The following is a 27773-nucleotide window of genomic DNA, read 5'->3' as shown; positions in this document are numbered from 1 at the left end:
CCACATGGCAACTTCAACCGTCATCTATAGTAGCAAATGGTTAGGCAGCATCCAAAGGGCAGAAGGTAGGAAAAAACCCAAACCCATCAGAGGCTGGAGCTGTGAGATTTACTGAAGCCTCTTCAGCTCATTTCACAGCAACAGTGGGAGGTCCTGGCACCACAGGCAGGCTCCACTCTCATGGGTGGTGACACCTTGCTCCCAAAGCTCTTCTTCCAAATGTGGAAACTGGGTGGAGGTCTCCAGCCTGCAACTGACAGAGCTGCACTGGCAAAGAAGCCGCCAGCTACCATCCCATGCCCTAAGCCAATTCATTCCGAAGATTGAGAGGCCCCATTTCTAGGGACAGGTTCACAGAAAGCAAGGACACTTTTTCAAAGTAAATAGCTCTATCATTAACTGGATTTGAAAACTTGGGGAGAGAATGAACACCTTTCCCTCAAAGCTGTTTCCTCAAGTAAACTAGGTGTGAGGGGTGGCACTGCTGAGTGTGCAAGAGCCCACGGAACACTTGGGCAGCTTCCAGAAGCAGAGCCCTTGGTGCTTCTGCACAAACAAGGCCCTGGCCTACTGGGGCAAGCCCTCGGGCCACGCTGCTCTCTGTGGAGCACAGGGAAGGCCAGCGTGGCTGGTGACTGATCCTAATTTTGTGCTAAATAAACTATTTTATTCCAGATTCTAACACAGACAAGCAGAAAGCAAAGGTTTAAGGTGTTTGGGGAGGAAGAAAAATTAGTTTTTATGAGCAAGTCTACATATTCCTCCATAAGTCAGGCTGAGTGGGAGGACAGGGGTGTGTAAACCCCAGTGCCAGTGCTCCAGGGGAGGCCACTCCAATGGACTCTGTGGGGAAGCTCAGGGTCCTAAACTCTAAAGACAGATGATATTAGACCCTTGACAGCAACAAGGGTCATGTCACTTGCCCTTTGGGATGCATCCCCCAGCATCTCATCTCCCTAGAGCATGATGGAGAACAGCCAGCCACGGAAGAGAGGCAAAGCCACACCAAGACCAATGGCAGATGGTGACCACTGGCTTCTCTGCTGCCTGTGGCCTTGCATGCTGAGATTCCAGCTCCTCCCCCTCCTCAATCAAATGACTACACATCGGGAACTTTCAGGGCCTTGGACAAATTGTCAGAACAGAGGATATCACATCTCTGAGAGGCTACTGCATCCCCCACAAAGCTGCAGAAGAGAAAACAAGCTGATGAACATTTCAACATTCACAGTGTGTAGATTTAGCTTTCATTTTATTTTAGTTATAAAACGATTGCCAAAACACAAAGTTTTAGAAAAACACACAAACACAAGTTTTTATTCCTTTTTTAGTTGCAGAAAATAAATACAATCACATATTCCATATGCTTGTCTACAAAAGCATCTCTAAAAATGTCATTTACTGGACTTGACAGTATAATCTTTTCGGCTTTTCAATTGCAGGTATCATACAGATCATTTTATTTTATTAACTTTTTAAGCACTTGGCTCAAGCAACTTTGGAAAAAGGCCTTGTGAGCTTACAAATCTTATTCCAAGTGTTATTTTTTAAACAGTTAAAACTAAAACAAGGTCTTACCTTTTCAAAAGAGGAGAATAAAGTTTTTCTTTTATAAAAATTGCTCCCCAAACTCACAAACACCCAAACCGACATAAAAAGTTGGTCTATCTTCTTAGGAATCAATAAGAAGTGAGGTTACAGGGGAGAGGGAGGAACAAGCATGACGGTTCCTGTGAAATCTATCCCACCGAGCAGTCACTCTTATGTTTCCAGTTTGGCCCTCAGGAGTTTTCCTAAAGGAAAACTCAGTCATCTAAGCCTATGTTTCTGAAAAGGTAGGACATGGACTCCCCATTGTGGATCCGACGGATCGCCTCTGAAAGGATCATGCTGATATCCACAGTTTTAATCTTGGGGCACTGGAGCTTCTGGACTTCATGTGGAATTGTATTGGTGACCACCACCTGTGAAGCAAGAGAAAAAAAACCACAGCATCAGAAAGCCAAGTAGCTTCATGGTTTGATCTGGAAATGTGATAGCTTCTCAAATCTGAGGCTTGCCACGACAGGAAAACACAGTGGATCTATGTCTCAAGTCAATGTTTCAATTATTTATTTATTTATTTATTTATTTTTAGACGGAGTCTTGCTCTGTCGCTCAGCCTGGAGTGCAGTGATGCCATCTCAGCTCACTGCAAGCTCTGCCTCCCGGGTTCACGCCATTCTCCTGCTTCAGCCTCCCAAGTAGCTGGGACGACAGGCGCCCGCCACCACGCTCAAGTAATTTTTTTGTATTTTTAGTAGAGACAGGGTTTCACCGCGTTAGCCAGGATGGTCTCGACCTCCTGACCTCATGATCCACTGGCCTCAGCCTTCCAAAGTGCTGGGATTACAGGCGTGAGCCACCGCGCCCAGCCTGTGTTTCTTAGGTTAAGATTTGATAACCTCACACCCACTAGGATAGGTACGGCAAAAAAAGATAATAACAAGTACTGGAGGGATGCAGAGAAACTGGAGCCCCCTCCAACTCACGGCTGTGGGAATGTAAAATGGCGCAGCTGCTTTGAAAAACAGTCTGGCAGCTCCTTGAAAGTTTAAACATGAAGTTACTGTATGACCTGGCAGTTCTAAACCTAGGTACGTATCCAAGAGAAGAGAAAACACATGTCCACACAAAAACTTGTACACAAATGTTTACTGCAGCACCATTCATAAGTTAAAAAGTAGAAAAAAAATTTTTTCTATCAACATGAAATACGAAGAGAGAGACAAAATGTGGACTATCCATGTAACACAGCATTATTTGATCATAAAATGAAGTATTGATTCATGCTCCAACATGGATGAACCTTGAAAATATTATGTTGAGTGAAGACAGCCAGACACAAAAGACCACACATTGTATAATCTCATTTATATGAAACGTCCAGAACAGGCAAATCTAGAGAGACAGAAAGCAGATTAGTGGTTCCCAGGGACTAATGGCAGTGAGAGAAAATGTGAAGTGACAGCTAATGGGTATGGGGTTCCTTTCTAGGAAGAAGAAAATGTTCTAAAACCAACTATGGTAATGACTGCACAACTCTGAACATTCTAAAAACCAATGAGTTGTACACATTATTATTATTATTATTATTATTATTATTATTATTTGAGACAAGAGTCTCATTCTGTCACCCAGGCTGGAATGCAGTGGCACAATCTCGGCTCACTGCAGCCACTGCCCTCTGGGTTCCAGTGATTCTCTTGCCTCAGCCTCCCAAGTAGCTGGGATTACAGGTGTGTGCCACCACGCCCGGCTAATTTTTGTATTTTTAGTAGAGACGGGGTTTCACCCTGTTGGCCAGGCTGGTCTCCAACTCCTGACCTCAGGTAATCCACCTGCCTCGGCCTCCCAAAGTGCTGGGATTACAGGCGTGAACCACTGCACCCAGCCCTTGAATCGTTTCTCAGCCACAAAAGATCTCAGTCTTGTCCTGACTCTCTGTAACTAAAGATCAAGATGTGCCAAAAGCCCAGGCAGCTGTACCCACACACACCCAGACCCTGTTACCTCATCAATGGCAGACTCTTCAATCAGCCGGGGGGCGTCAGAAGACAACAAGCCATGAGTTGCCATCACAAAGATCTTATATGCACCTCTTTCCTTCAGGGTCTCTGCTGCAGCAAGAAAGCTGTCAACATCATCAATGATGTCATCCTGCCAAAGCGCAGATGGAAAAGAATGTATATGAGCACTTCTACAATAATAGGTTAGACAACCAGGAAAAAAAAAGGGTCTGCCTACATTTACCGTGAAAAATCTGCTCTTCCACTTGGCCTTGTGCAGACGGCATGGCCCCATGTCCCCATCACCGTGCCCCATGGCAGCCCTCCAGTACTTTCACACGAGCCTCTTCCTGCACAGCACCTGCCACTATTGGAGCTATCTCCCACCACACTCCAGGCTCCCAGGGGTAGCACTGTTTTCTGCACCATAACTGGCCAACATTGTGCTGTCACAATGCAGGTCACAGCAGAAATGATGGAGGTATAATTTTCTTTTTTTGTTTTTAATGCACAGAAAAAGTGTTAAAAGATGTTTTTGACTCTGGGTAATAGAATTATGGGTGCCTCTTTCCCCCCACTTCTTCTTGCTACTTTCCTTATTTCCAAATTTTCTCCACTGAGCATATGGGAAATACGTTTTTTTACATGTTATTACAATGGAAAAATAATAATGATTATTGTTTTTAATAATAAAATACCCAGTTCAGTGGTTTCCAATCTAGAGACTAGATTCCCAGGCTCCCAGAGTTATTTTAAACCCATTATGGCATCAAATGTTGTCTAGAGTTGAATCAATATTCGTGTCTTTATTTTACATACATATTATTACTCTTTAATTGCATACTGATGTTACTACGATAAAAAATATACATATAAAGGCCAGGAGTGGTGGTTCATGCCTGTAGTCCCAGCACTTTGGGAGGCTGAGGTGGGAGGACTGCTTGAGCTCAGGGGTTCAAGACCAGCCTGAGCAACATGACGAAACCCAGTCTCTACAAAAACAGAAAAGGAAAAATTAGCCATGCATGGAGGTACGCACCTGTAGTCCTAGCTACTTGGGAGGCTGGGGCAGGAGGATTGCTTTAGCCAGGAGGTAGAAGTTGCAGTGATCTGTGATCAAGCCACTGCACTCCAACCTGGGCAGCAGACCCAGACCATACCTCAAAAAAAAATACATACACACACACACACACGCTACTTTACAAGTCCTACTAGTAAAATGGTACAGCCACTTTGGAAAACAGTTTGACAGTCTCTTATAAGAGTATATTTGCAACTACCATGCAAACCAACAACTGCATTTGTAAGTGCAATTATCCCAGAGAAATTAAAACTCTGTTCACACAAAAACCTATACATGAATGTACATAGCGAGTTTTATGTATAATAGCCCCAACCTGGAAATCATCCAAATGTCCTTCAACAAATAAACTCTGGTACCTCTATACCATGGGATACTGCCCAGCAATAAAAAGGAATAACATATTAATATACAAAACAACCTGGATGGATCTCAGGGGAATCATGGTAGGTTAAACAAAACTCAAAAGGTTATATACCATAGATTCCATTTATATGATATTCTTGAAATAATAATTAGAAAGACAGAGGACAGATCAGTGGTTGCCAGTGCTGTGGCTTGAATGTTTTTGTCCCTCCAAAATTCATGTGTTGGAAACTTATTCCCCAGTGCAACAGTGTTGGGTGGTGGGGTCTTTGGGAAAGTGTTTAGGTTGTGAGGGATCTACCATCAGGAATGAATTCATGTCGCTATAAAAAGGCTTGTGGGAGTGGGTTCACCTCTTTCCTGGCCTTCTGAAGGAAAGTTCATTCCTTTTTGTCCTTCTGCCTTATGCCATGTGAGGACACAGCAAGAAGGCCCTCACCAGACCAGATGCTGGTGCCATGATTTGGACTTACAGCCTCTAGAGCTGTTAGAGAATAAATTTCTTCTATTCTTTATAAACAACCTAGTCTCAGGTGTTACAGCAGCACAAAGTGGACAAAGACACAAGGGGTTGCAGATTGGGTGGGAAGGATGTCAGTGTAGCTATGAAAGGAAGCATGAGGGTGCCTTGCAGTGAAGGAGCAATTCTGTGTCCTGACTGTGGTGGTGGTTCCACAAAGCTACCCATGGTAAGACTGCATTCACACACACACACACACACTCACTACATGCACAACTGGTGCTGTCTGAAGGACCTCTGTGGCTGTGGCACTGAGAATTTTCAGGCTGTGTTATTGTACTATAGTTAAGCAAGATGGAGGATGCTGGGTAATGAATACACAGGATGTCCCTGTGTATTTCCCCCTACTTCCTGTGGATCTATAATTACTTCAAAATAAAAACGTTTTTTTTAAAAAATGCACTGGCGGCCGGGTGCAGTGGCTTGCGCCTGTAATCCCAGCACTTTGGGAGGCCAAGGCGGGCAGATCACGAGGTCAGGAGTTCGAAACCAGCCTGGTGAATATGGTGAAACCCCGTCTCTACAAAAAAAATACAATAATTAGCCGGACGTGGTGGCGTGCACCTGTAGTCCCAGCTACTTGGGAGGCTGAGGCAGGAGAATTGCTGGAACCCAGGAGGTGGAGGTTGCAGTGAGCTGAGATCACGCCACTGCACTCCAGCCTGGGCGACAGAGCGAGACTTTGTCTCAAAAAAAAAAATAAAAAAAAAAAATAAATAAATAAATAAATAAATAATGCAGTGGCACTAGAACGGGGGGAAAGGTGCTACTGAATCCACAGCACCTTGTTACTATAGACTTTGCCAACTAAGGAATAAGTAATGGACAGCTATTACCCTGGAGGGTGACGTGAGAGATTTTCTTATTTTTTTTTTGAGACAGAGTCTTGCTCAGTCGCCCAGGCTGGAGTGCAGTGGCACGATCTCGGCTCACTGCAAGCTCCGCCTCCCAGGTTCATGCCATCTCCTGCCTCAGCCTCCCGAGTAGCTGGGACTACAGGAGCCCACCACTACGCCCGGCTAATTTTTTGTATTTTTAGTAGAGACGAGGTTTCACCGTGTTAGCCAGGATGGTCTCGATCTCCTGACCTACACCCGTCTCGGCCTCCCAAAGTGCTGGGATTACAAAAGTGAGCCACCGTGCCTGGCCCCAGAGAGATTTTCTAACCTGAAAAGGGTGTGTACAAAATTATCAAGCACTGGGGATAATGTGGGGCACCCACTATGGAACTTGGGAAATGGGTGTGACCACTTTGGAAACAATTTGGCAGCACCTTGTAAAGTTAAAAATGTGCATACCTTCAGACCCAACCACCCCACTCCCAGGCACCTTGAAACTCTCACACTTTTGCACCAGAAAATAGGCATGAGGATGTTCAAAGCAGTACCATTGCCTCAATCAGTTGTGTAGCAGTTATACCAAAGATACAACACATAGCAGTGAAAAAGAATGAAGTACAACTTCCTGCCACTACACAGGTAAATTTCAATAACAGTGTTGAGCAAGAAAGTCCCAAAGTACACAAAGACATCATTTACATAAACATCAAAGACAAGAAAAAAAGGCAGCATTTAAAGGCCACAAGCCCTCATGGCTGACTACAGGATCAAAATGGGCAGCTTTCACATCAGTGACAACCTCTGAGGCAAAGAGACCAGGGTAAGCCCAGAGGAGGCCTCTAGGTACCTGGTGATGATCTATGCCTCAAGTGAGCTAGCGGGTACCCAGTGTTCATTCTATTCTTTAAAATATACAGGCATGAAGTGCACTCTTTTTGTGCACTGGTCTTATGATGTGTGAAAGGATGCATGTTTCAAACAGTTATAATCAACTTTGTAGTTTACTTTTTTTTTTTTTGAGATGGAATCTCACTCTTTCGCCCAGGCTAGAGTGCAGTGGCACAATCTTGGCTCACTGCAACCTCCGCCTCCCAGATTCAAGCGATTCTCCAAGATCAGCCTCCCAAGTAGCTGGGATTACAGGTGTGCGCCAACATGTCCAGCTAATTTTTGTATTTTCAGTAGAGATGGGGTTTCACCATGTTGGCCAGGCTGGTCTTGAACTCCTGACCTCAGGTGATCTGCCTGCCTTGGCCTCCCAAAGTGCTGGGATTATAGGCATGAGCCACTGTGCCCGGCTTGTACTTTACTTTGATCACAGAACAATATCTCATGTTATGACAGGATGACTTTTTTTTTTTTTTTTGAGACACAGCCTCACCCTGTCACCCAGGCTGGAGTGCAGTGGCATGATCTCGGCTCACTGCAACCTCTGAGCCCCAGGCTCAAGTGATCCTCCCGCCTCAGCCTCTCAAGTAGCTGGGACTGCAGGTATGTGCCACCAAGTTCAGCTAATTTTTGTATTTTTTGTAGAGACGGGGTTTCACCATGTTGCCCAAGCTGGTCTTGAACTCCTGAGCCCAAGCGATTGGCCTGCCTTGGCGTCCCAAAGTGCTGGGATTACAGGCATGGGCCAACGCGCCCAGCCAGTAGTTAGCAATTTTAAAATAAACAATAGCATTTTCCAATTTCTGGGCCAAAGCAAACATTTAGCACAAGGCACCAATTTAATAAGAATTATCTGGCCATACTACTATCCTTAGGCCTTTATATGCCCAGAATTAACAAATAAATTGGCCAGGTGCAGTGGCTCACGCCTGTAATCCCAACACTTTGGGAGGCCGAGGCAGGTGGATCACTTAAGTTCAGGAGCTTGAGACCAGCCTGGCCAACATGGTGAAACCCCATCTCTACTAAAAATATAAAAATTAGCCAGGCGTGGTAGCAGGCACCTGTAATTCCAGCTACTTGGGAGGCTGAGGCAGGAGAATCGTTTGAACCTGGGAGGCAGAAGTTGCAGTGAGCCGAGATTGTGCCACTGCACTCCAGCCTGGGCGACAGTGAGTCTCTGTCATAAAATCAATCAATCAATCAACAGAATAACAATGGCAAATACTAGAATTAATAATAAAAGAGGTCTACATACCACGATGATGGCAATCCTTCCTCCAACATCACCCACAACCGTGATTGGGGGCTTTTCTTTAGGAATCAGCACTGGTTGGAATAAAACACACACACCAAAATTTTTATATTAAAAAGTAAAACAAAACTTTAAAGAAGTTAATATCTCAAGATAAAAACATTCAACCAACTAGGAATACAAGGGAATTTCCTCAATCTGATTAAGGGCAACTACAAAAACCCACAGCTAACTTGATATTTTATGGCCGAAGGCCAAAAGCTTTCCCCTAAGATCAGCAACAAGACAAGGATGCCCACTGCACCACTGCCATTCACCATCATACTGGATACTCTAGCAAGGGTAATTAGACAAGAAAACGAAATGAAAGGCATCCAGATCAGAAAGGAAAAGTAAAACTATCTCTATTAGCAGATGACATGTTCCTACATATTGAAAATACCCAAGAATCCACAAATCCACCTACCAAAGCTAATATACAAATTCAGCCAAGTTGCCAAGTACAAAATCAACACACAAAATCAGCTGCTACACAGCAGCACTGAACAATCAAAAGAGGGAATTGAGAAAGCAATTCCACGCCAGGCGTGGTGGCTCACGCCTGTAATCCCAGCCCTTTGGGAGGCTGAGGCGGGCGGATCACGAGGTCAGGAGATCGAGACCTTCCTGGCTAACATGGTGAAACCCTGTCTCTACTAAAAATACAAAAAAAAAAGAATTAGCCAAGTGTGCTGGTGGGCGCCTGTAGTCCCAGCTACTTGGGAGGCTGAGGCAGGAGAATGGCGTGAACCTGAGAGGTGGAGCTTGCAGTGAGCCGAGATCATGCCACTGCACTCTAGCCTGGGTGACAGAGCGAGACTCTGTCTCAAAAAATAAATAAATAAAAATAAATAAATAGATAAAAATAAAAAAGTAAAAAAAAACCCCTACAGAATGGCAGAAAATATTTGCATATCATGTATCTGGTAAGAGAGTCTAGTATCCAAAATATATAAAGTAGGCTGGGCATGGTGGCTCATGCCTGTAATCCCAGTACTTTGGGAGGCCGAGGTGGACAGATTGCCTGCCTGAGTTCAGGAGTTTGAGACCAGCCTGAGCAACATTGCGAAACCCTGTCTCTATAAAAAAAATACAAAAATTAGCAGGGCGTGGTGGTGCATGACAGTAGTAACAGCTACTTAGGGGGCTGAGGTGAGAGGATCACTTGGGCCCAGGAGGTGAAGGCTCCAGTGAGCCACGACTGCACCACTGCACTCCAGCCTGGGTGAGAGAGTGAGGCCCTGTCGCAAAAAAAAAAAAAAAAAAAAAAAAAAATTATATATATATATATATATATATATATATATATATATGCGCCATATGCCAAAATATATAAAGAACTTTTATAATTCAACAAAAAAAGACAAACCTAGTTCAAAAATGGGCAAAGGATTTCAAAAGATATTTCTCCAAAGAAGATATACAAATGAAGTCATTAGCCATTAGGGAAATGTTTATCAAAATCACAATGAGATGCCACTTTATGCCCACTGGGCTGGCTACAATAAAAAGTAGAAAATAAGTGTTGATGAGGATGTGGAGAAACTGGAATCTTTGTACATTACTGGTAGGAATATAAAATGGTGCAGTTGCTGTGAAAAAAGAGTCTGGCAGTTCCTCAAAAAGTTAAACATACACCAAGTGACGCAGCAATTCCGATACCAGGTATAGACCATGAGAAATGAATCATCTATCCACACAGAAAACTCATACATGAATATACAGAACAGCATAGCCAAAAGTGGAAACAACCCAAATTCCTTTCAAATGCTGACAATGAAATATCATCCAGCCACCAAAAGCAATGAAGTACTGACAAGTGCTATCACACGGATGAACCTCAAAAACATGCTCAAAGAAAGAAGCCAGATACAAAAGCCCACATATTATATGATTCCGTTTATATGAAGTGTCCAGATTAGGCAAACATCCACAGAAACACAAAGGAGGTAAGTGGTTGCCAGGGGCTGGGGGACGGGGGCATGGTGAAACTACTTAATGGGTGCAGGGTGTTCTTCTGGGGTAATGAGAAGTTTTGAAACTAGAAAGAAATGGTAACTGCACAAAACTGTGAATATACTGAAAGCCAGTAAATTTTATACTTTAAAATGGTTAATTCTATGTTATGTGACTTTGACTTCAATTTTCTTTTAAGGCAATGTCACAAAAAGAAAAAGTGAAAGTACTGTTCTAGATTGGGACTTTTCAACTGCTGAGATCTTGGGCCAGACACGTTTATGCTGCAAGGGACCACCCTACGTACTGTGAGAAGTTTAGCAGCATGTTTGGCCTCTACTCACTAGATGCCAGTAGCCACCCCCCTGATTGTGACAATCAAAACTATCTCCAGACATTTCCAAATGACCTCTAGGAGACAATATCCACTCCCTAATTGAGAACCACTGCTCTAGATTGAAAGAGATGAAAGACATATGACAACCAGAGGCAATGTGTGACCCCAGGTGAGCATCAGGAGAGGACAAAAAAGTGTAACAAAACAGAGCAAAGCAAGATAAATTCCAGAACTGAAGTGACTTTTTACATTTTCAACAGTCCTACTCCCAGGACACTTGACCTCAATGCCGGTGAAAAAGTATAATGAATCACCCTCTAGGAAATCAATTTGACAAAAAGCCTTATATTCATACCTTCTGACTCATTAATCTCACTTTTAGAAGCTTGAAATGAAATAAGCCAAAGTATGGGAAAAGTGTTTTATCCACATATATTTCCTGCCACATTATAAGGGCAAAGAACAGAAGAAAACATAAAAACCCCAAATTAGGCTGTGGTTGGGCAGTCTAAGCCACATTCATACGATGGGTTATTAGCCATAAAAATGCTGTTTACAAGAGGCTGAGGTGGACAAATCGCTTGAGCCTGGGAGGTCAAGGTTGCAGTGAGCCGTGATTGTCACTGCACTCCAGCCTGGGTGACAAAGTGAGACCCAGTCTCAAAGAAAAAAAAAAGAAATTGCTGTTTCCTGTGAAAGTTTCTGGTGACCTGAGATGACACGTCGGGCAGCTGGGAGGAGGAGGCAGCAACATGCACAATTACGTATGAAGCATGCATCACAGCTCTGTGAAAATAAGGGTGAAAAACTAAAAAGAGGCTCACCAAATTAAAGTGGTGTGTCTTTGAATAGTGGCATCAAGCACTAATTATTATTTTCTTCTAACTTTTATGGATAATATTTTCAAATATTATATATAGTGCTTATATTCTGAAAAAGTATTTTCATTGTTTTTTAGTAGGCATATTTTCATCTATAAGAAATCAGAGGATACAAAATAATTTTTAAAATCTAATACTAAATAACAAAATCTTTATATTCGAGATGCTACAGGAAGAATGCTTTCTTTTCCCTTCATATATTATTTGCTAGTACCTTAAAAAAGTATTCTATGTAGGGTGTCCAATCATCAAATGTATAAAAACAATAGAATATTTAGGATCTATGAAACTAAAATTCTACTGCATTCCCAAAGACGGCCTGTAGTGATCACTACTTGAGTCAAAACATAAACATAGAAACATTATAATTAAAATTATGAATGAAACATAAAGATCCCATGAGTAAAGAAATATTAGAAAGAACATAGAGATCATCCAGTCCTATGAACTCATTTCCAGATGGGAAACCTGTAGTTCAGTGTCTGCAGTCCAGAGTCCACTCCCAAAGGCCACACCAAAAGCTAACGCCCAGCAAGTTCCAAAGAAGCAGCGTTCATCTAAAGACTGCCAACGCGCTCCTCATCACAGCCCATGCGCTTACAGGACTGAAGAGGAACATATATTCTTCCATGCTCCCGGGCATGGCTCATCTCACCAATGGTCCCAGCCAGCCCTTGCAGGGTTCTGCTGAGGTTCCTAGACACAAGCCCCTCTGAGGCCAGGCAAGGATTCTGAAAGGGAGCGGCAGCCCCAGGCCTACCCCCCAGCACCAACAGCCTGGGCACGTGAGGCTGTGAGAAACGCACACACAAGCAAAAGGCTTTGAGGTCCTGAGCCAAACGCTTCATTAACACCCTCCCAGCCCCAAATCCTGAACCCTGGCTCTATCTCCTGCCTTCCTCCTCCTTAAATCCCCATTACTAAGTCCAAGAGACCCAAGAGCACAGTGGAAAAAGCACAGGTTTTAGTCAGACATGTCCAGCTTGTCACTATGTGACTGCAGGGAAGTCGCTTTCTCTTTCTGATCCTGTTTATCTATAAAGTGGAAAATCATCACTCAATTAAAAGGGCTGTACTGGAGACTAATACACTAAAAATGTTCATTCCCTCCTGCTATCTTTTTTAGAGACAGGGTCTCACTCTGTCACACAGGCTGGAGTGCAGTGGCACCATCATGGCTCACTGCAGCCTCGACTTCCTGGGTTCAAGTGATCCTTTCACCTCAGACTCTCAAGTAGCTGGGATTACAGGCACATCACCATGTCTGGCTAATTTTTTTTTTTTTTGAGAGGTAGTCTCACTGTGTTACCCAGGCTGGAGTGCAGTGGCACAATCTCAGCTCACTGCAACCTCTGCCTCCTGGGTTCAAGTGATTCTCCTGCCTCAGCCTCCTGAGTAGCTGTGATTACAGGCACGAACCACCACACCTGGCTAATTTTTATATTTTTAGTAGAGACAGGGTTTCGCCATGTTGGTCAGGTTGATCTTGAACTCCTGACCTCATGATCCACCCACCTCGGCCTCCCAAAGTGCTGGGATTACAGGTGTGAGCCACTGCGCCCAGCCGCCTGGCTAATTTTTAAACTTTTTGTAGAAACGGGGTTGTGCCATGTTGCCCAGGCTGGTCTCAAACTCCTGGGCTCAAGCAAACCTTCCACCTTAGCCTTCCACGGTGCTGGGATTAAAGGAGTGTGCCAAAGTACCTGGCCTCCCTCCCATCGTCTTTTTAACATTTCTCAATGTGCTCTGTCACTTTCATTCCCATTGTTACCAACCCCTAGAGCAATAACGCACAACAGAAATGAAAGCCACATATGCAATTTCAGATTATCTAGTAGCCACATTACAAAAGCACAAAAAAAGGTAAAATTAATTTTAATAACATGTTTGATTTGATTCAACATATCAAAATATTACCATTTTAACACAGAGTCAATAAAACTTCACTAATGAGATACTTACATTAAAGTTTTCAGATTAGGGGTGTATGTCCTTCACACTCCCACTGCTCCCCACCCCGTTCCCAGTGCGCAGGAGCCACATGTAGCCGGTGGCCACCCGACTGGACAGCACAGCCCAAGAGATCAAGCTCTCCTCCCATGTGCCTGCTCAACTTCATCAGCCTCCCAGATCTGGCCTCTGCACTTGCAGCCCTATCCCAAACACAGATGCAGGCCTGGCCTGCTGAACACTAAATGGCCCGGATCGAGAGCCTTTGTGGGCCGCCTTCTAGGACGCGAGTGTATTTACTGGTATTCAAAGTCCTCCTTGGTTGGCTCCCCACAGATACTGCTATCTTAGTCCATCTCTTCCCTCCAGGGGCCTCCTGGTAGTCAGGCTAGTGTCTTCCTGGCCACACCATGGCCCATCACTGAACGTCTCACCACTGCAGTCCTATCTCACTCACATAAGGCAGGCAGCGCTGGGTCCTGAGGGCTCGTCCTGGGCTTTCCACCATCTTGGCCTATCATGGGTCCACTCTGAGGATGGCCTCTTGCTGTCGCTCTTTTTCAGAAAAACAACAGGCCCAAGAACACACAGCTGATAAGTGATGGAGCCAGATGCAAACTCAAGCTCAGTCCCCCACCCCTTAGGAGATTTAACCCCTGCCCAGATGGCCTTCCCTTTCCACCTCAGCTGGGATCTACAAAGTATAGCTGGAATCCCAGCTGTGTGCATGGCTATCCCAACCACACTAGTTCCTTCTCTGGTTTTTTTCCCCCTCTATTTATAAATGAGCAAACTCCTGGGCAAGGCAAAAACCTAACAGTCCAGAATATACCTCTGTGACCTAAAAATTATTTTGAGCTGAAAGCATTTGAGTTCCTGAAGTCCCTTATATGCTGAAAAGCAGAGCCTCACAAAATAACTCCAAAGAACTCAACTGTGATAAATCTCCTCCCTGGGAACACCAGGGAAGACTGACTCTTATCGCTTAAGACCAGAAGAAGTCCAGACCACACCTAAACAGACGCTGTCAAAAACTAGCCTCTCTCCCATCTTTTCTCCTCAGTGCCCACTTCCCATCAGTCCCCTCCCTCCTCCTCTTCCCCTATTAAGGAGTCATCTTGGCCGGGCGCCTGTAATCCCAGCACATTGGGAGGCTGAGGCGGGCGAATCACTTGCAGTCAGTTCGAGACCAGCCTGGCCAACATGGCAAAACCCTGTCTCTACTAAAAATAAAAATATAAAAATAAAAATAAAAATAATAATACAAAAATTACCTGGGCATGGTGGCATGTACTGGTAGTCCCAGCTACCCAGGAGAATCGCCTGAACCTGGGAGGCCGAGGTTGCAGTGTGCCATGATTGCACCACTGCACTCCAGGCTGGGCAAAAGAGTGTTTCAAAAAAAAAAAAAAAAAAAAAAAAAAAAGAAGTCATCTGTTTTCCCACAGGGGCCTTTTCTGCCCCTCCTGTTCCCCTATTAAGATGCTATATAAGCCCCAAATTCTAAACACTTCGAGTCACATTTTTGTGACTCACAAAAGAGTTTAATCACACACATCTGTATGTATGTGATTAAACTGTCTTTCCTCTTCCTCATCTGTCTTTTGCCAGTTTAGTCCATATGCCACCAAACACTGAAACTATGAGGGCAGGGGGTTAGGGTTCTTCCCCAACAACTCGAAGGTGGCATTTTTTTTTTTAATTAAGAAGATGTTATTAAGGGATGGGGAAGTTTCTTAAACACAAAAACAAATTCATGCATAACTCTACCACCCCAACCCAACTACATTCATTCTTCCTATTTCCTCCTGGTCTTTGCATAGACAAAGAGAGTGCTGTGGTCTGAAGATGGTGTCCTCTCAAAATGCTATGTTGGAACTTAATACCCAATGTGATAGTATTAACAGTGGGGCCTTTGGGGAATGATTAAGTCTCAAGGCCTCTGCCTTCATGAACAGGATTAGTGCCCTTACAGAGAGCTGCCTTGCTCCTTCCATGATCTGAGGACACAGTAACAAGGTGCCACCTCAGGAGCAGAGTGAGCCCTCACCAGACACCAATCTGCTGGTGCCTTGATCCAGGACTTCCCAGTCTCCAGAACTGTGAGCAATGAATTTCTGTTGTTTATAAATTACCCAGTCTGGCCAGGTGCAGTGGCTCATGCCTGTAATTCCAGTACTTTGGGAGGCTGAGGTGGACGGATCACCTGAAGTCGGGGGTTCGCGACCAGCCTGACCATCATGGAGAAACTCTGTCTCTACTAAAAATACAAAAATTAGCCAGTCGTGGTGGTGCGCGCCTGTAATCCCAGCTACTCAGGAGGCTGAGGCAGGAGAATCGCTTGAACCCGGGAGGTGGAGGTGGAAGTTGCGGTGAGCCAAGATCGTGTCATTGCCCTCCAGCCTGGGCAACAAGAGCGAAATTCCGTCTCAAAAAAAAAAAAAAAAATTACCAAGTCTAAGGTATTTTGTTATAGTAGCCTTAACAAACTAAGACAGAAATTGGTACTGAGAAGTGAGTTGCTGCTGTATTAAATACCCACCAATGCAGGAGTGGCTTTGGAACTGGGTAATGGGCAAAGGCTGGAAGAGGAAAAGGCTAGAAAAAGACTGTATTGCTATGTACAGACCGTAAAGGGGAGCTCTGGTGAGAGTTCTGCTTTGGTTTGGATGTAGTTTGTCTCCACTAAAACTTATGTTAAAAATTTGGGCCAGGGGCAGTGGCTCACGCCTGTAATCCCAGCACTTTGGGAGGCCGAGGTAGGCAGATTGCCTGAGCTCAGGAGTTCAACCAGCCTGGGCAACAAGGTGAAACCCCATCTCTACTAAAATACAAAAAATTAGCCGGGTGTGGTGGCATGCACCTGTAGTCCCAGCTACTTGGGAGGCTGAGGCAGAACTGCTTGAACCCGGGAGGTGGAGGTTGCAGTGAGCCAAAATCGCACCACTGCACTCCAGCCTGGGCGACAGAGCAAGACTCCGTCCCAAAAAAAAAAAAAAAAAAAATTGATCCCCAGTGTGTGCTATTGAGAGGTGGGGCCTAGTGGGAGATGTTTGGGTCACAGAGGCAGATCCTTCATGAATGGATTAATGCCTTCCTATGGGGGTGAGTGAGTTCTTGCTCTCAGGGCACTTAGTTCCCATGAGAACAGGTTGTTATAAAAATGAGTTTGGCTTCCCAGACTCTCTCGTTTCCTCTCTTGCCATGTGATCTCTCTGCACCCGCCTGCTCACTTTTCTTCTCCACCATGTTTCAACCTAGTGTGTGGCCCTCACCGGAAACTGCCAGATGTGATGCTATGCATTTTAACTTACCAGCCCGAAGAACTGTAAGCTAAATAAATGTGTCTTCTTTATAGAATACCCAGTTTTATATAGTCTGTCATAGCAACACAAAACAGACTAAGACAGGCTCAGAAGAAAACAGCTGTAAAGAAAGCCTCAATCTTCTTAGAAATGATCTAAGTGGTCATGATCACAATGCTAGTAGAAAAACAGACAGTAGGCTGGTCATGGTGGCTCACACCTGTAATTTCAGCACTTTGGGAGGCTGAGGTGGAAGGATCACTTTGAGCCCAAGAGCTCAAAACCAACCTGGGCAACATGGCAAAACTCCATCTCTACATAAAATACAAAAATTAGCCAGACATGGTGGCACATGCCTGCAGTCCCAGCTACTTGGGAGGCTGAGGTGGGAGGATCGATTGAGCCCAGGAGATCAAGGCTGCTGTGAGCTGTGATCACACCACTGCACTCCAGCCTGAGCAAGAGAGTAAAACACTGTCTCAAAAAAAAAAAAAAAATGGTCGGGTGCGGTGGTTCATGTCTGTAACCCCAGCACTTTGGGAGGCTGAGGCAGGCGGACCACTTGAGTTCAGGAGTTTTGAGACCAACCTGGCCAACATGGTGGAATGTCATCTCTATTAAAAATACAAAAATGAGCCAGGTGTGGTGGTGTGTGCCTGTAGTGCTAGCTACTCAGGAGGCCGAGGCACGAGAATTGCTTGAACCCAGGAGCCGGAGGTTGCAGTGAGCCGAGATTGCACCACTGCATTCCAGCCTGGGTGACAGAGTGAGACTCTATCTCAAAAAAAAAAAAAGGGGGCAGTGAAATAGAATCTTTGGCTAAGAGGGTGCATGGCTGCTCTTGACTGCTTATACTAAAATCCAAGAAGATGAATTAAAGATGAGATTTATCATCAAAGGGGAGGTAGAACTTAAATATTTGGAAAATTATCAGCCTGGCCATCTTGTAAAGAATGTAAAAGCAAGGCTGGATGCAATGGCTCAGGCCTATAAGCCCAAGAGTTTGGGAGGCCAAGGAGGGAGGATTGCTTGAGCCCAAGAGTTTGTGACCAGCCTAGGCAACAAAGCAAGACCCCGTCTCTACCAAAAAAAAAAAAAAAATTAGCCAGGCCTGGTGCACACATCTATAGTCCCAGCTACTTGGGAGGCTGAGGTAGGAGAATGGCTTGGGCCCGGGAGGTGGAGGCTGCAGTGAGATCTGATTGCACCACTGTACTCCAGCCTGGAAGACAGATCAAGACTCTGCCTCAAAAAAAAAAAAAAAAAAAAAAAAAAAAGCAAAAACATGTTCAGGATAGAACTCCAAGGGTGTAGCCAAGCAAACTTTTCTTTTTTCTTTTTTTTTTTGAGATGGTGTCTCACTCTGTTGCCATGCTGGAGTACGGTGGCACAGTCTTGGATCTCAGCTCACTGCAACCTCCAACTCCCTGGTTCAAGTGATTCTCCTGCCTTAGCCTCCCGAGTAGTTGGGATTTAAGGCACGCACCACCATGCCCAGCTAATTTTTGTATTTTTTGTAGAGACGGGGTTTCATCATGTTGGCCAGGCTGGTCTTGATCTCCTGACCTCGTGATCCACCTGCCTCGGCCTCCCAAAGTACTGGGATTATAGGTGTGAGCCACCGCGCCCAGCCACCAAGCAAACATTTGATAAGGAGATTAGTATGGATAGAAAGAAGCCAGACGGCCAGGAGTGGTGGCTCACACCTGTAAGCACTTTGGGAGGTTAAGGCGGGTGGATCACTTGAGCTCAGGAGTTCAAGACCAGCCTGGGCAACATGGTAAAACTTTGTCTCTACAAAAAATACAAAAATTAGCCAGGTGCGGTGGCAAGTGCCTGTAGTTCCATCTACTCATGAGGCTGAAGTGGGAGGACTGCTTGGGCCCAGGAGGTGAGACTGCAATGAGCCATGATCGCACAACTGCACTCCAGCCTGGGTGACAGAGTGAGACCTTGTCTCAAAAAAAAAAAAAAAAAAAGAACCAGACGCTATTCATCAAGACAGTGACTCAATGACCCCAAAGGCATTTCTGAGATCTTTGTGACTGCCCATCTCATCATAAGCCTAGAATGCCAGGGTCTTGGGGGCAGAACGATTTCAAGGCTCCACTTCCCACATTCCAGAATACTCCTTACCCACTCCAGCTATAGCTCAAGCAGGTCCAACTATAGCTCGGGCCACCCCTCTGGAAGGCACAGGCAACAAACCACAGTGGTGTCCGTGCAGGGCCATCTCCACAGTGCACAGAGTGAATGAGCTGTGGGGGCACACCTACCTCTACCCAGACTTCAAAGGATGCCCCAAAGAGTGCCAGGGCCCAAGCAGAGAACTGTCACAGGGGCAGGGCCACCAGAGAGACCCCACTAGGGCAATGCCCAGTGGAGTTGTGGGGCAAGACCACCCCAAGACTTAAGACTGGTAGAACCACTAGAGTGCAACTCCAGCCCGAGAGATGCAGGCATGAGAATCCAGTGACTGAGAGCTGCTGCATGGGCTGCTCCCAGCAAAGCTGTGGGAGTGGGGCCATCCAGAGCTTTGCAAGACCAACCCCTGCCCCAGTTTTTGTGGAAGGCGGGGCTTTAAGTCAACTTAAGCCTTAAGATTTAATGTTGTTTGTCTGGTTGGGTTTTAGACTTGGTCAGGACCTGTCACTCCTTTCTTTCTTCCTACTTCTCCCTTTTGGTCTCGAACTCCTGGCCTCAAGCAACCCTCCCACCTTGGCTACCCAAAACGCTGGGACTACAAGCGTGAACCACCACACTGGGCCTCACTTCTCCTTTTTGGAATGGGAATGTCTATCCAATGTCTGTCCCACCATTGCATTTTGGAAGCATACAACCTGTTTGATTTCACAGGCTCACAGCTGGAGAGAAACGTGCGTCAGAGTGAATCCCAGAGCTGGAGTCTTACCCATATTTGATTTAGATGATATTTAGATGGGACTTTGGACTTCAGACTTTTGAGGTGATGCTGAAATTAAGTTAAGACTTACCCGGAGTTAACATTTTGGGGGCTATTAGGATAGAATGAATGTATTTTGCACGTAAGATGAACATGAATTTTGAGGGGCCGGGGCAAAATGCTATGGTCTGAATTTTTGTGTCCTTCCAAATTCATGCTGGAACCCACTGTGGTGGTATTAAGAGGTAGGGCTTTTAGGTGACTAGTTTGTTAGGACTCTGCTCTACGAAGGGGGTCAGTGCCCTTGTCAGAGAGGCTTGAGGGAGTCTTCCACCTTTCTCCACCATATGAGGATGCAGCAAGAAGGTACTATCTACGAGGAACAGGCCCTCAACAGACACCAAATCTGCTGGCGCCTTTATCTTTTTTTTTTTTTCTGAGAAGGAGTTTCACTCTTGTTGCCCAGGCTGGAGTGCAATGGCGTGATCTCGGCTCACCACAACCTCTGTCTCCCGGGTTCAAGTGATTATCCTGCCTCAGCCTCCCAAGGTGCTGGGATTACAGGCATGCGCCACCACGCTTGGCTAATTTTGTATTTTTAGTAGAGAGGGGGTTTCTCCATGTGGATCAGGCTGGTCTCGAACTCCTGACCTCAGGTGATCCACCTGCCTCGGCCTCCCAAAGTGCTGGGATTACAGGCGTGAGCCACCGTGCCCGGCCCATCACGGGGTCAGTGCTGGCGCCTTTATCTTGACCTTCACAGCCTCTAGAACTGTGAGCAATAAACTTGTTGTTTATATTACCCAGTCTAAGGTATTTCATCATAGCAGCCTGAACTAAGACAAATAGGTATACAATCTTATATTCTGCCTTGTTCATACATATTCCATATATTTTTCTCATTTCCAGGTAGTCTTGATTATTTCAAAGGGCTGCATAATTAGCTGTACTGACACAATATAATTTACCAAGCCCTACCCTCTGGTAAACCATTTAAACCTTTCTAATATTTGCATTAAAAACAACATCACAGTCAATAACTTTGTATATAAAAAGCTTTTTGCTTATGTTAAACTACACTCTAGTATATATTGCTGAATGAATGAATGGACTTCCCTGAAGCATCGCAACTGTCTCAATAGTCCAAACATTTTCACAGGTCTTGCAAAGAAGGACAGACTGCTTCTAAATGGCCTTACAATTTACAAGGTAATCAGAAATGCATTCACTACTATCTGGCCAAGAAAGGTGTTAATGAGTTTTTGCCAACTTAAAAAAAAAACGAAGAATGAGGAAAAAAACCACACAGACAACAGTGTAGTCAGCCTTAAAATCAGAGGAAAGTGGGAAAGAGGCAGCAGCACACTTACTGGGGATCTCCAGGCTGGGGTGGATGGCAGCCACACTTCTGACCATGGGTGGGGAATGCCGTCCATCCACTAAGTCCGACTCGGCATCCTGCGCCTCTCCATGAATCACTGCAATTCCCAGGCGCAGGCGCTCAGCAAAAGACTGTGCCCTGAGGGAAAACACCAGACACAAGCTCAAAACTCATGCAGCCCTTGGTTCTGCTAATGCCTAGGGGACAAAACATTAAGAGAACATAAGTAGAATGTTGTCTCCCAAAGGACTAAAGAAAAGAGAGAATAAAACAGCCTCAGACTCTTAGAAACCAGGACTAACTATAGAGACCCCACATGCCAAACACTTCCCTCTGCAGCAGCACCAAAGAAGGGCAGCAGCCTGGCCTGGTCTGCAAGCCACTGGCCGGGAGAGCCTGACTGAGTGAAGGAACCTCCGCTCAGCTCTGTCTCACCTAAAGCTGCTAATTCTACCTGCCTGCCTACGTACCAGTGAGAACCAACTACATGGGGCAAAGGGCATAAAATGCTCACCAAAGTATTAAGCACAAATTTCTTAATAGTTTTAGGGAGGTAAAACTGAGATACGAGAAATTGTGCATATCTAAAGTATATAATTTCATGAGCTCTGAAGTCTGTATGTGCCCATATAAGCATTAGCACAATCAAGACAAGGAACGTCATCACCACAAGCATCTCCTTATGCCCCTTAGTGATTTTTCCTTCTGGCCCCAGGCAACAGCTGATCTGCTTTCTGTCACTATAGTTTCACCTATCTAGAATTTCACATAAGTGAAATCATAGTTGCCTTTTTTTGTCTGATCTTTTTTTTGAGATGGAGTCTTGCTCTGTCCCCCAGACTGAAGTGTGGTGGCGGGATTTCTCAGTTCACTGCAACCTCTGCCTCCCGGGTTCAAGCGATTCTCCTGCCTCAGCCTCTCAAATAGCTGGAACTACAGTCATGCACCACCACATCTGGCTAACTTTTTTGTATTTTTAGTACAGATGGGGTTTTACCATGTTGGCCAGACTGGTGTCGAACTCCTGACCTGAAATGATCCACCCACCTCGACCTCCCAAAGTGCTGGGATTACAGGTGTGAGCCACTTGCGCCTGGCCATTTTGTCTTTCTTATTTTACGCAGCACATGTTTTGGAGATTCATCCATGGAATAACATATCAATAGTTCATTCCCTTTCATTGCTGAGTAATATTCTGCTGGGTGAATATATCACAGTGTATCCATTTATGTATTGCTGAGCTTTCCAGTTGTTTCTAGTTTTTGGCTGTCACAAAGCTGCTGTGAACATTCATACACAGATCTCTGTATGGGCACATGCTTTCTTTCCTTCTTTCTTTCTTTTTCTTTTGAGACAGAGTATCACTCTGTTGCCCAGGCTGGAGTGCAGTGGCGTGAACCTCCACCTCCCAGATTCAAGCTATTCTCCTGCCTCAACCTCCCAAGTAGCTGGGATTATAGGCACGTGCCACCACGCCTGGCTAATTTTTGTATTTTTTGTAGAGACGGGGTTTTGTCATGTTGGCCAGGCTGGTCTTCAACTCCTGACCTCAGATGATCTGCCCACCGCGGCCTCCCAAAGTGCTGGAATTACGCGCCCAGCCACATGCTTTCTTATCTCCTGATAAATTCCTAAGAGTGGAATGGCTGGATCATATAGTAGGCGTATATTTAACTCTTTATAAAAAGGCCACATAGGCTGGGCGCGGTGGCTCACGCCTGTAATCCCAGCACTTTGGGAGGCCAAGGTGGGCGGATCATGAGGTCAGGAGATCAAGACCATCCTGGCTAACACGGTGAAACCCCGTCTCTACTAAAAAAATACAAAAAAATTAGCCGGGCTGGGTGGCAGGCACCTGTAATCCCAGCTACTCAGGAGGCTGAGGCAGGAGAATGGCGTGAACCTGGAAGGCGGAGCTCGCAGTGAGTGGAGATAGTGCCAATGCACTCCAGCCTGGGCGACAGAGCAAGACTCCATCTCCAAAAAAAAAAAAAAAAAAAAAAAAAAAAAAAAAAAAAAAAAAAGGCCACACTGTTTTCCAAAGTGGTTATACCATATTACAGTCCCATGAGCACAACACGAGAGATCCAGTTCCTCCACATCTTCACCAACACTTGGTACGGTAGGTAATTTGCGTCTTGTTTTCTCCTAACCAGTCTGGATAAAGGTTTATCAATTGCATTGATTTTCTCAAAGAATCAGCTTTTTAGCTTTTTTCTGGTTTTTGTTTTCTATTTCATTGATTTATGCTTTAATCTTTTTTTTTTGAATGTTGAATTCAGTTCTTTATATAACATCCCTTGTAAAAACAAAACAGAATAAAAACAAACCGAAAAGGAGGGGCAGGGTAAAATTTGAAAAGGAAAGGAAAGGGAGGAAAAGGAAATAAAATAAGATGATTTATTGCTTCTCCTCAGCATCCTCCTTGGTTTCCTCCTCCGCCAAAAGAGCTTCTAGCTTTTCCGCCACTTTTTTGGCATGATCGTTTTTGCCCGATCCTTTCTTTTCTCTCCGATCTCTTTCTTGCATTCTTCAAACTTTGTTTTGAATTTCTGTGCATTCTCAACATTCAGGAATTGGATGGCCAGCAGCTCTGGCTTGGGGCACTCGTTGGCGAAGTCGGCGTGGGTGTTCCAGACCCAGGCATGGTCACTACCCATGTTGGGCTTCAGCTCCATTATCAGCGTGAAGCAGTGGTTAGCACAGATCTTCAGGGTCTTGTCCCTCCGCATGAGGAGGCAGATGGTCCCTTTCTCCTTGTGTTTCAGGAGCTTGACGTTGCCGGTGCCTCACTCCTTCCATTCTGGGAGATCCTTCTCTGAGGCAAATCAGAACAGTTTCGTCTGCATTTTTAAAAGTTCTTCATCTTCCTCCAGCGTTTTAATTTCTTGCTCAGGAAGAGAAACTATTGGCTCAAACTGAGGGTCATGGTTGGACTCATCTGCATTCTCAGTGGAAGTATCATGGTCCTCATGAGTGTCCTTGGTGTGCTGCGAAAGCGGCAGCTCGGCTGAGTGGGTCGTCACTGGCTTCAAGGCCTCCCGTCGCTGGCTCCGTGGCCTCTTGCAGGAGCTTCTTCCCGCCGCATCTGGCTTTTTTTTTTTGTTGAGATGGAGTCTTGCTCTGTCGCCCAGGCTGGAGTGCAGTGGCGTGATCTTGGCTAGTGCGGTCACATGATCTCGGCTCACTGCAGCCTCCACCTCTGGATCAAGTGATTCTCCTGTCTCAGCCTCCCGAGTAGCTGGGATTACAGGGTGTGCCACCACGCTCGGCTAATTTTGTATTTTTTGTAGAGATGGGGTTTCATCATCATGTTGGCCAGGCTGGTCTTGAACTCCTGACCTTAGGTAATCTGCCGACCTTGGCCTCCCAAAGTGTTGGGAATACAGGCATGAGCCACCGCGCCTGGCCTGTGTCTTCATTTTCATTTGGTTCTAAATACTTTTTAATTTCACTTTTGACTTCTTCTTTGACCTATGGGTTATCTAAAAGTATGTTATTTAGTTACTAAATATTCAGGACATTTCCAAAGATACTTCTGTTATTAGAATTATTCTTAATTCCACTGTGGTCAGAGAATATATTTTGTATGGCTTGCATAATTATCAATTTGGAGCTTATTTTATGGCTCACAAGAATATGATCTTTGTGTTTATACTAAAAAAGAACTACATTCTGCTCTCTCTGGATGGTGTGCTATGACTGTCAGTCAGATCCAGCAGGCTGAAGGGGTTGTTCAAGTCTCCCGCATCCTTAATGATTTTCAGTCTCCTTATTCTATCAATTACTAAGAGAAGAATAATGGAATCACTATCATTATGGATATATCTATTTCTCCTTGCAGTTATCAGTGTTTGCTTCATATACTTTGAAACACTGTCATTTAGTTTATAAATGTTTAGAACTGTTTTGTCCTCTTGAAGAACTGACCCCTTTATCATTAGGAAAAGACCTTCTTCAACCATGGCAAAATTATTTGCCTTGATTTGTCTGATATTAATACAGCCACTCCTGATTCCTGGGGGCCATGCTGAGTCTTACTCTTTTTTCCATCCTCAGCACCTGATGCATGGTAAATGTTCAAGTGTTTAAGAATCCAACAAGTTCTCGCAGTCTTGGCTTACCAGCACCAAAAATTCAAAACAAGTTCTTAACTAACTGCTCACAAGAATTACTAAAAACAAACAAAAAATTAAGGATTATACTGAATCCCACTAGTACTATCTATACTAGATACAGCCAAGGCATTTACATGACATATGAAGAGCAGGGCACTAGAAAGTACTAAATACTATTAGTTTGTAGACTCTTATGAGCTGTTAGAAATTTCACATCAACCTGGTTTCCTATATGCACTACACAACGAAGGAAAGCTTTGCTACAGTGTTAGCAATTATTTCAAGAAATTTAAATTTGGCTGGGCACAGCAGCTCACGCCATTAATCCCAGCACTTTGGGAGGCTGAGGCGGGCAGATCACTTGGGACAAGGAGTTCAAGACCAGCCTGGCCAACATGGTGAAACTCCATCTCTACTGAAAAACGAACAAACAAACAAACAAACACACAAAAAATTCATGCTTAAATCATCCTATTTTCAATATATTTTTTAAAGCTGGGTGATGGCTCACACCTGTAATCCCAGCACTTTGAGATGAAGGCAGGAGAATGGCTTGAGCCCAGGGGTTTGAGACCAGCCTGGGCAACATAGGGAGACCTCGTCTCTACAAAAATAAAAAAAAATTAGCTGGCCCAGGCACAGTGACTCACGCCTGTAATCCCAGCACTTTGGGAGGCTGAGGCAGGTGGATCGCAAGGTCAAGAGATCGAGACTATCCTGGCCAACATGGTGAAACCCTGTCTCTACTAAAAATACAAAAATTAGCTGGGCGTGGTAGCACGTGCCTGTAGTCCCAGCTACTTGGGAGGCTGAGGTGGGAGAATCACTTGAGCCCAGAAGGTCAAGGCTGCACTGAGCTATAATTGCACCACTGCACTCCTGCCTGGGCAACAGAGAAAGACCCTGTCTCAAATAAACAAACAAACAAACAAACAATCTCAGACACGCGTAAGTAAACATTTATTGGTCTGGTCCTATCTATGAGGAATGTAATTTATATTTCCAAGGAAAAGATGATAAACCTTCACAGGAGCAAGACTGCTTAGGTCAAAAACAGTGAAGTCAGTAAAATATATTTATCTATGTGTGTGTAAGACAGAATATTTGTCCTAAGGGAAAAGAGGGAGCATCATAAACACGGAATATTTTAATAATATTTGATAAATATCCCAAGATGTAAGATTTAGTATTCATATAACTTTGAATTCATCCTTACAAAAAAAATCAAAATAGTTTTTAAAAAATTATCAAGAGAGTGGCCAGGAGCAGTGGCTCACGCCTGTAATCCCAGCACTTTGGGAGGCCGAGGCGGGCAGATCACCTGAGGCTGGGAGTTTGGGGCCAGCCTGACCAACATGGAGAAACCCTGTCTTTACTAAAAACACAAACAAATTAGCCGGGTGTGGTGGCACATGCCTGTAATCCCCAGCTACTTGGGAGGCTGAGGTGGGAGAATCACTTGAACCCGGGAGGCGGAGATTGCGGTGAGCCGAGATCGCGCCATTGCACTCTAGCCTGGGCAACAAGAGCGACACTCCGTCTCAAAAAAAAAAAATTCTCAAGAGAAAAAAATTTCAGACAGAACAATGGGGCAGAGTCTTCAAAAGAGTTGGCATCACATAGATTATTAGTTCCTCCTTGAAATTCAAGATTGGCTTTGCAAACAAAATTGGTGCCAAATGACTGACCTGTCAGTTATCCTCTAAGGAAGTCTTTTCCATCTGGGATCTGTGGAGGTTTGCCAATTCCTAGAATAAGATTTCAATTATACCAACCTCTACAAAACACAATGCTCTTAAGATAAATAAAATCATGGCCGGGTGCGGTGGCTCACACTTGTAATCCCAGCACTTTGGGAGGCCAAGGCAGGTGGATCACCTGAGGTCAGGAGTTCGAGACCAGCCTGGCCAACGTGGTGAAACCCCGTCTCTACTAAAAATACAAAAAAATTACCCAGGCATGGTGGCAGGCACCTGTAATCTCAGCTAATCGGGAGGCTAAGGCAGGAGAATTGCTAAAATCAGGGAGGCGAAGGTTGCAGTGAGCCGAGATCATGCCATTGCATGCCAGCCCAGGCGACAACAGCAAGACTCTGTCTCAAAAAAATAAATAAGTAAAATAATAAATAAATAAAATTATTACCTGCATAGCAATGGGAGCTTCTGGATACTCCATATAACTTAATCAGATACTTTGCATTCCCATCTAATTCCAAAATCAATCAGGATGGTTTCTCTGTGTCATTTTGTTTCATGCACTGACAGAGAGGAATTCTAAAGCAACTTGATCCTGATTGTACGATAATGAGAGTTAATTTACATCATGGGTGAGAAAGAACAAGACACAGGGCCTCAGCTATCCTTTTGTTTCCTATTCACTCAGTTATTCAGAGAAAACAATTTCAAAC

The 27773-nt window shown here is 44.7% G+C and overlaps 1 protein-coding gene and 1 pseudogene across 11 annotated transcripts in view; both read right to left on the bottom strand.

The window, feature by feature from the left end:
• Positions 1–1235: 1235 nt before the first annotated feature.
• Positions 1236–27773, bottom strand: part of PRPSAP2 (phosphoribosyl pyrophosphate synthetase associated protein 2) — a 76236-nt gene continuing 49698 nt past the window's right edge. For 10 of the 11 annotated variants that reach the window (XM_054669780.1, XM_063798015.1, XM_016930508.4 and 7 more), the window contains 4 exons: positions 21238–21386; positions 8501–8571; positions 3553–3699; positions 1236–1964 (listed from right to left, as the gene is read on the bottom strand). In XM_054669780.1, the coding sequence (XP_054525755.1) occupies positions 1806–1964; positions 3553–3699; positions 8501–8571; positions 21238–21386 (526 nt within the window). In that variant the 3' untranslated portion in view covers positions 1236–1805. 11 annotated transcript variants of the gene reach the window in all.
• LOC134808879 (ran-specific GTPase-activating protein-like) lies at positions 23552–24097 on the bottom strand (annotated as a pseudogene).

This window comes from Pan troglodytes, chromosome 19, assembly GCF_028858775.2.
Source record: "Pan troglodytes isolate AG18354 chromosome 19, NHGRI_mPanTro3-v2.0_pri, whole genome shotgun sequence".
Taxonomy (NCBI): domain Eukaryota; kingdom Metazoa; phylum Chordata; class Mammalia; order Primates; family Hominidae; genus Pan; species Pan troglodytes.
Note: the sequence above shows the minus strand (reverse complement) of the source record. Positions and strands in the feature narration are given on the sequence as shown.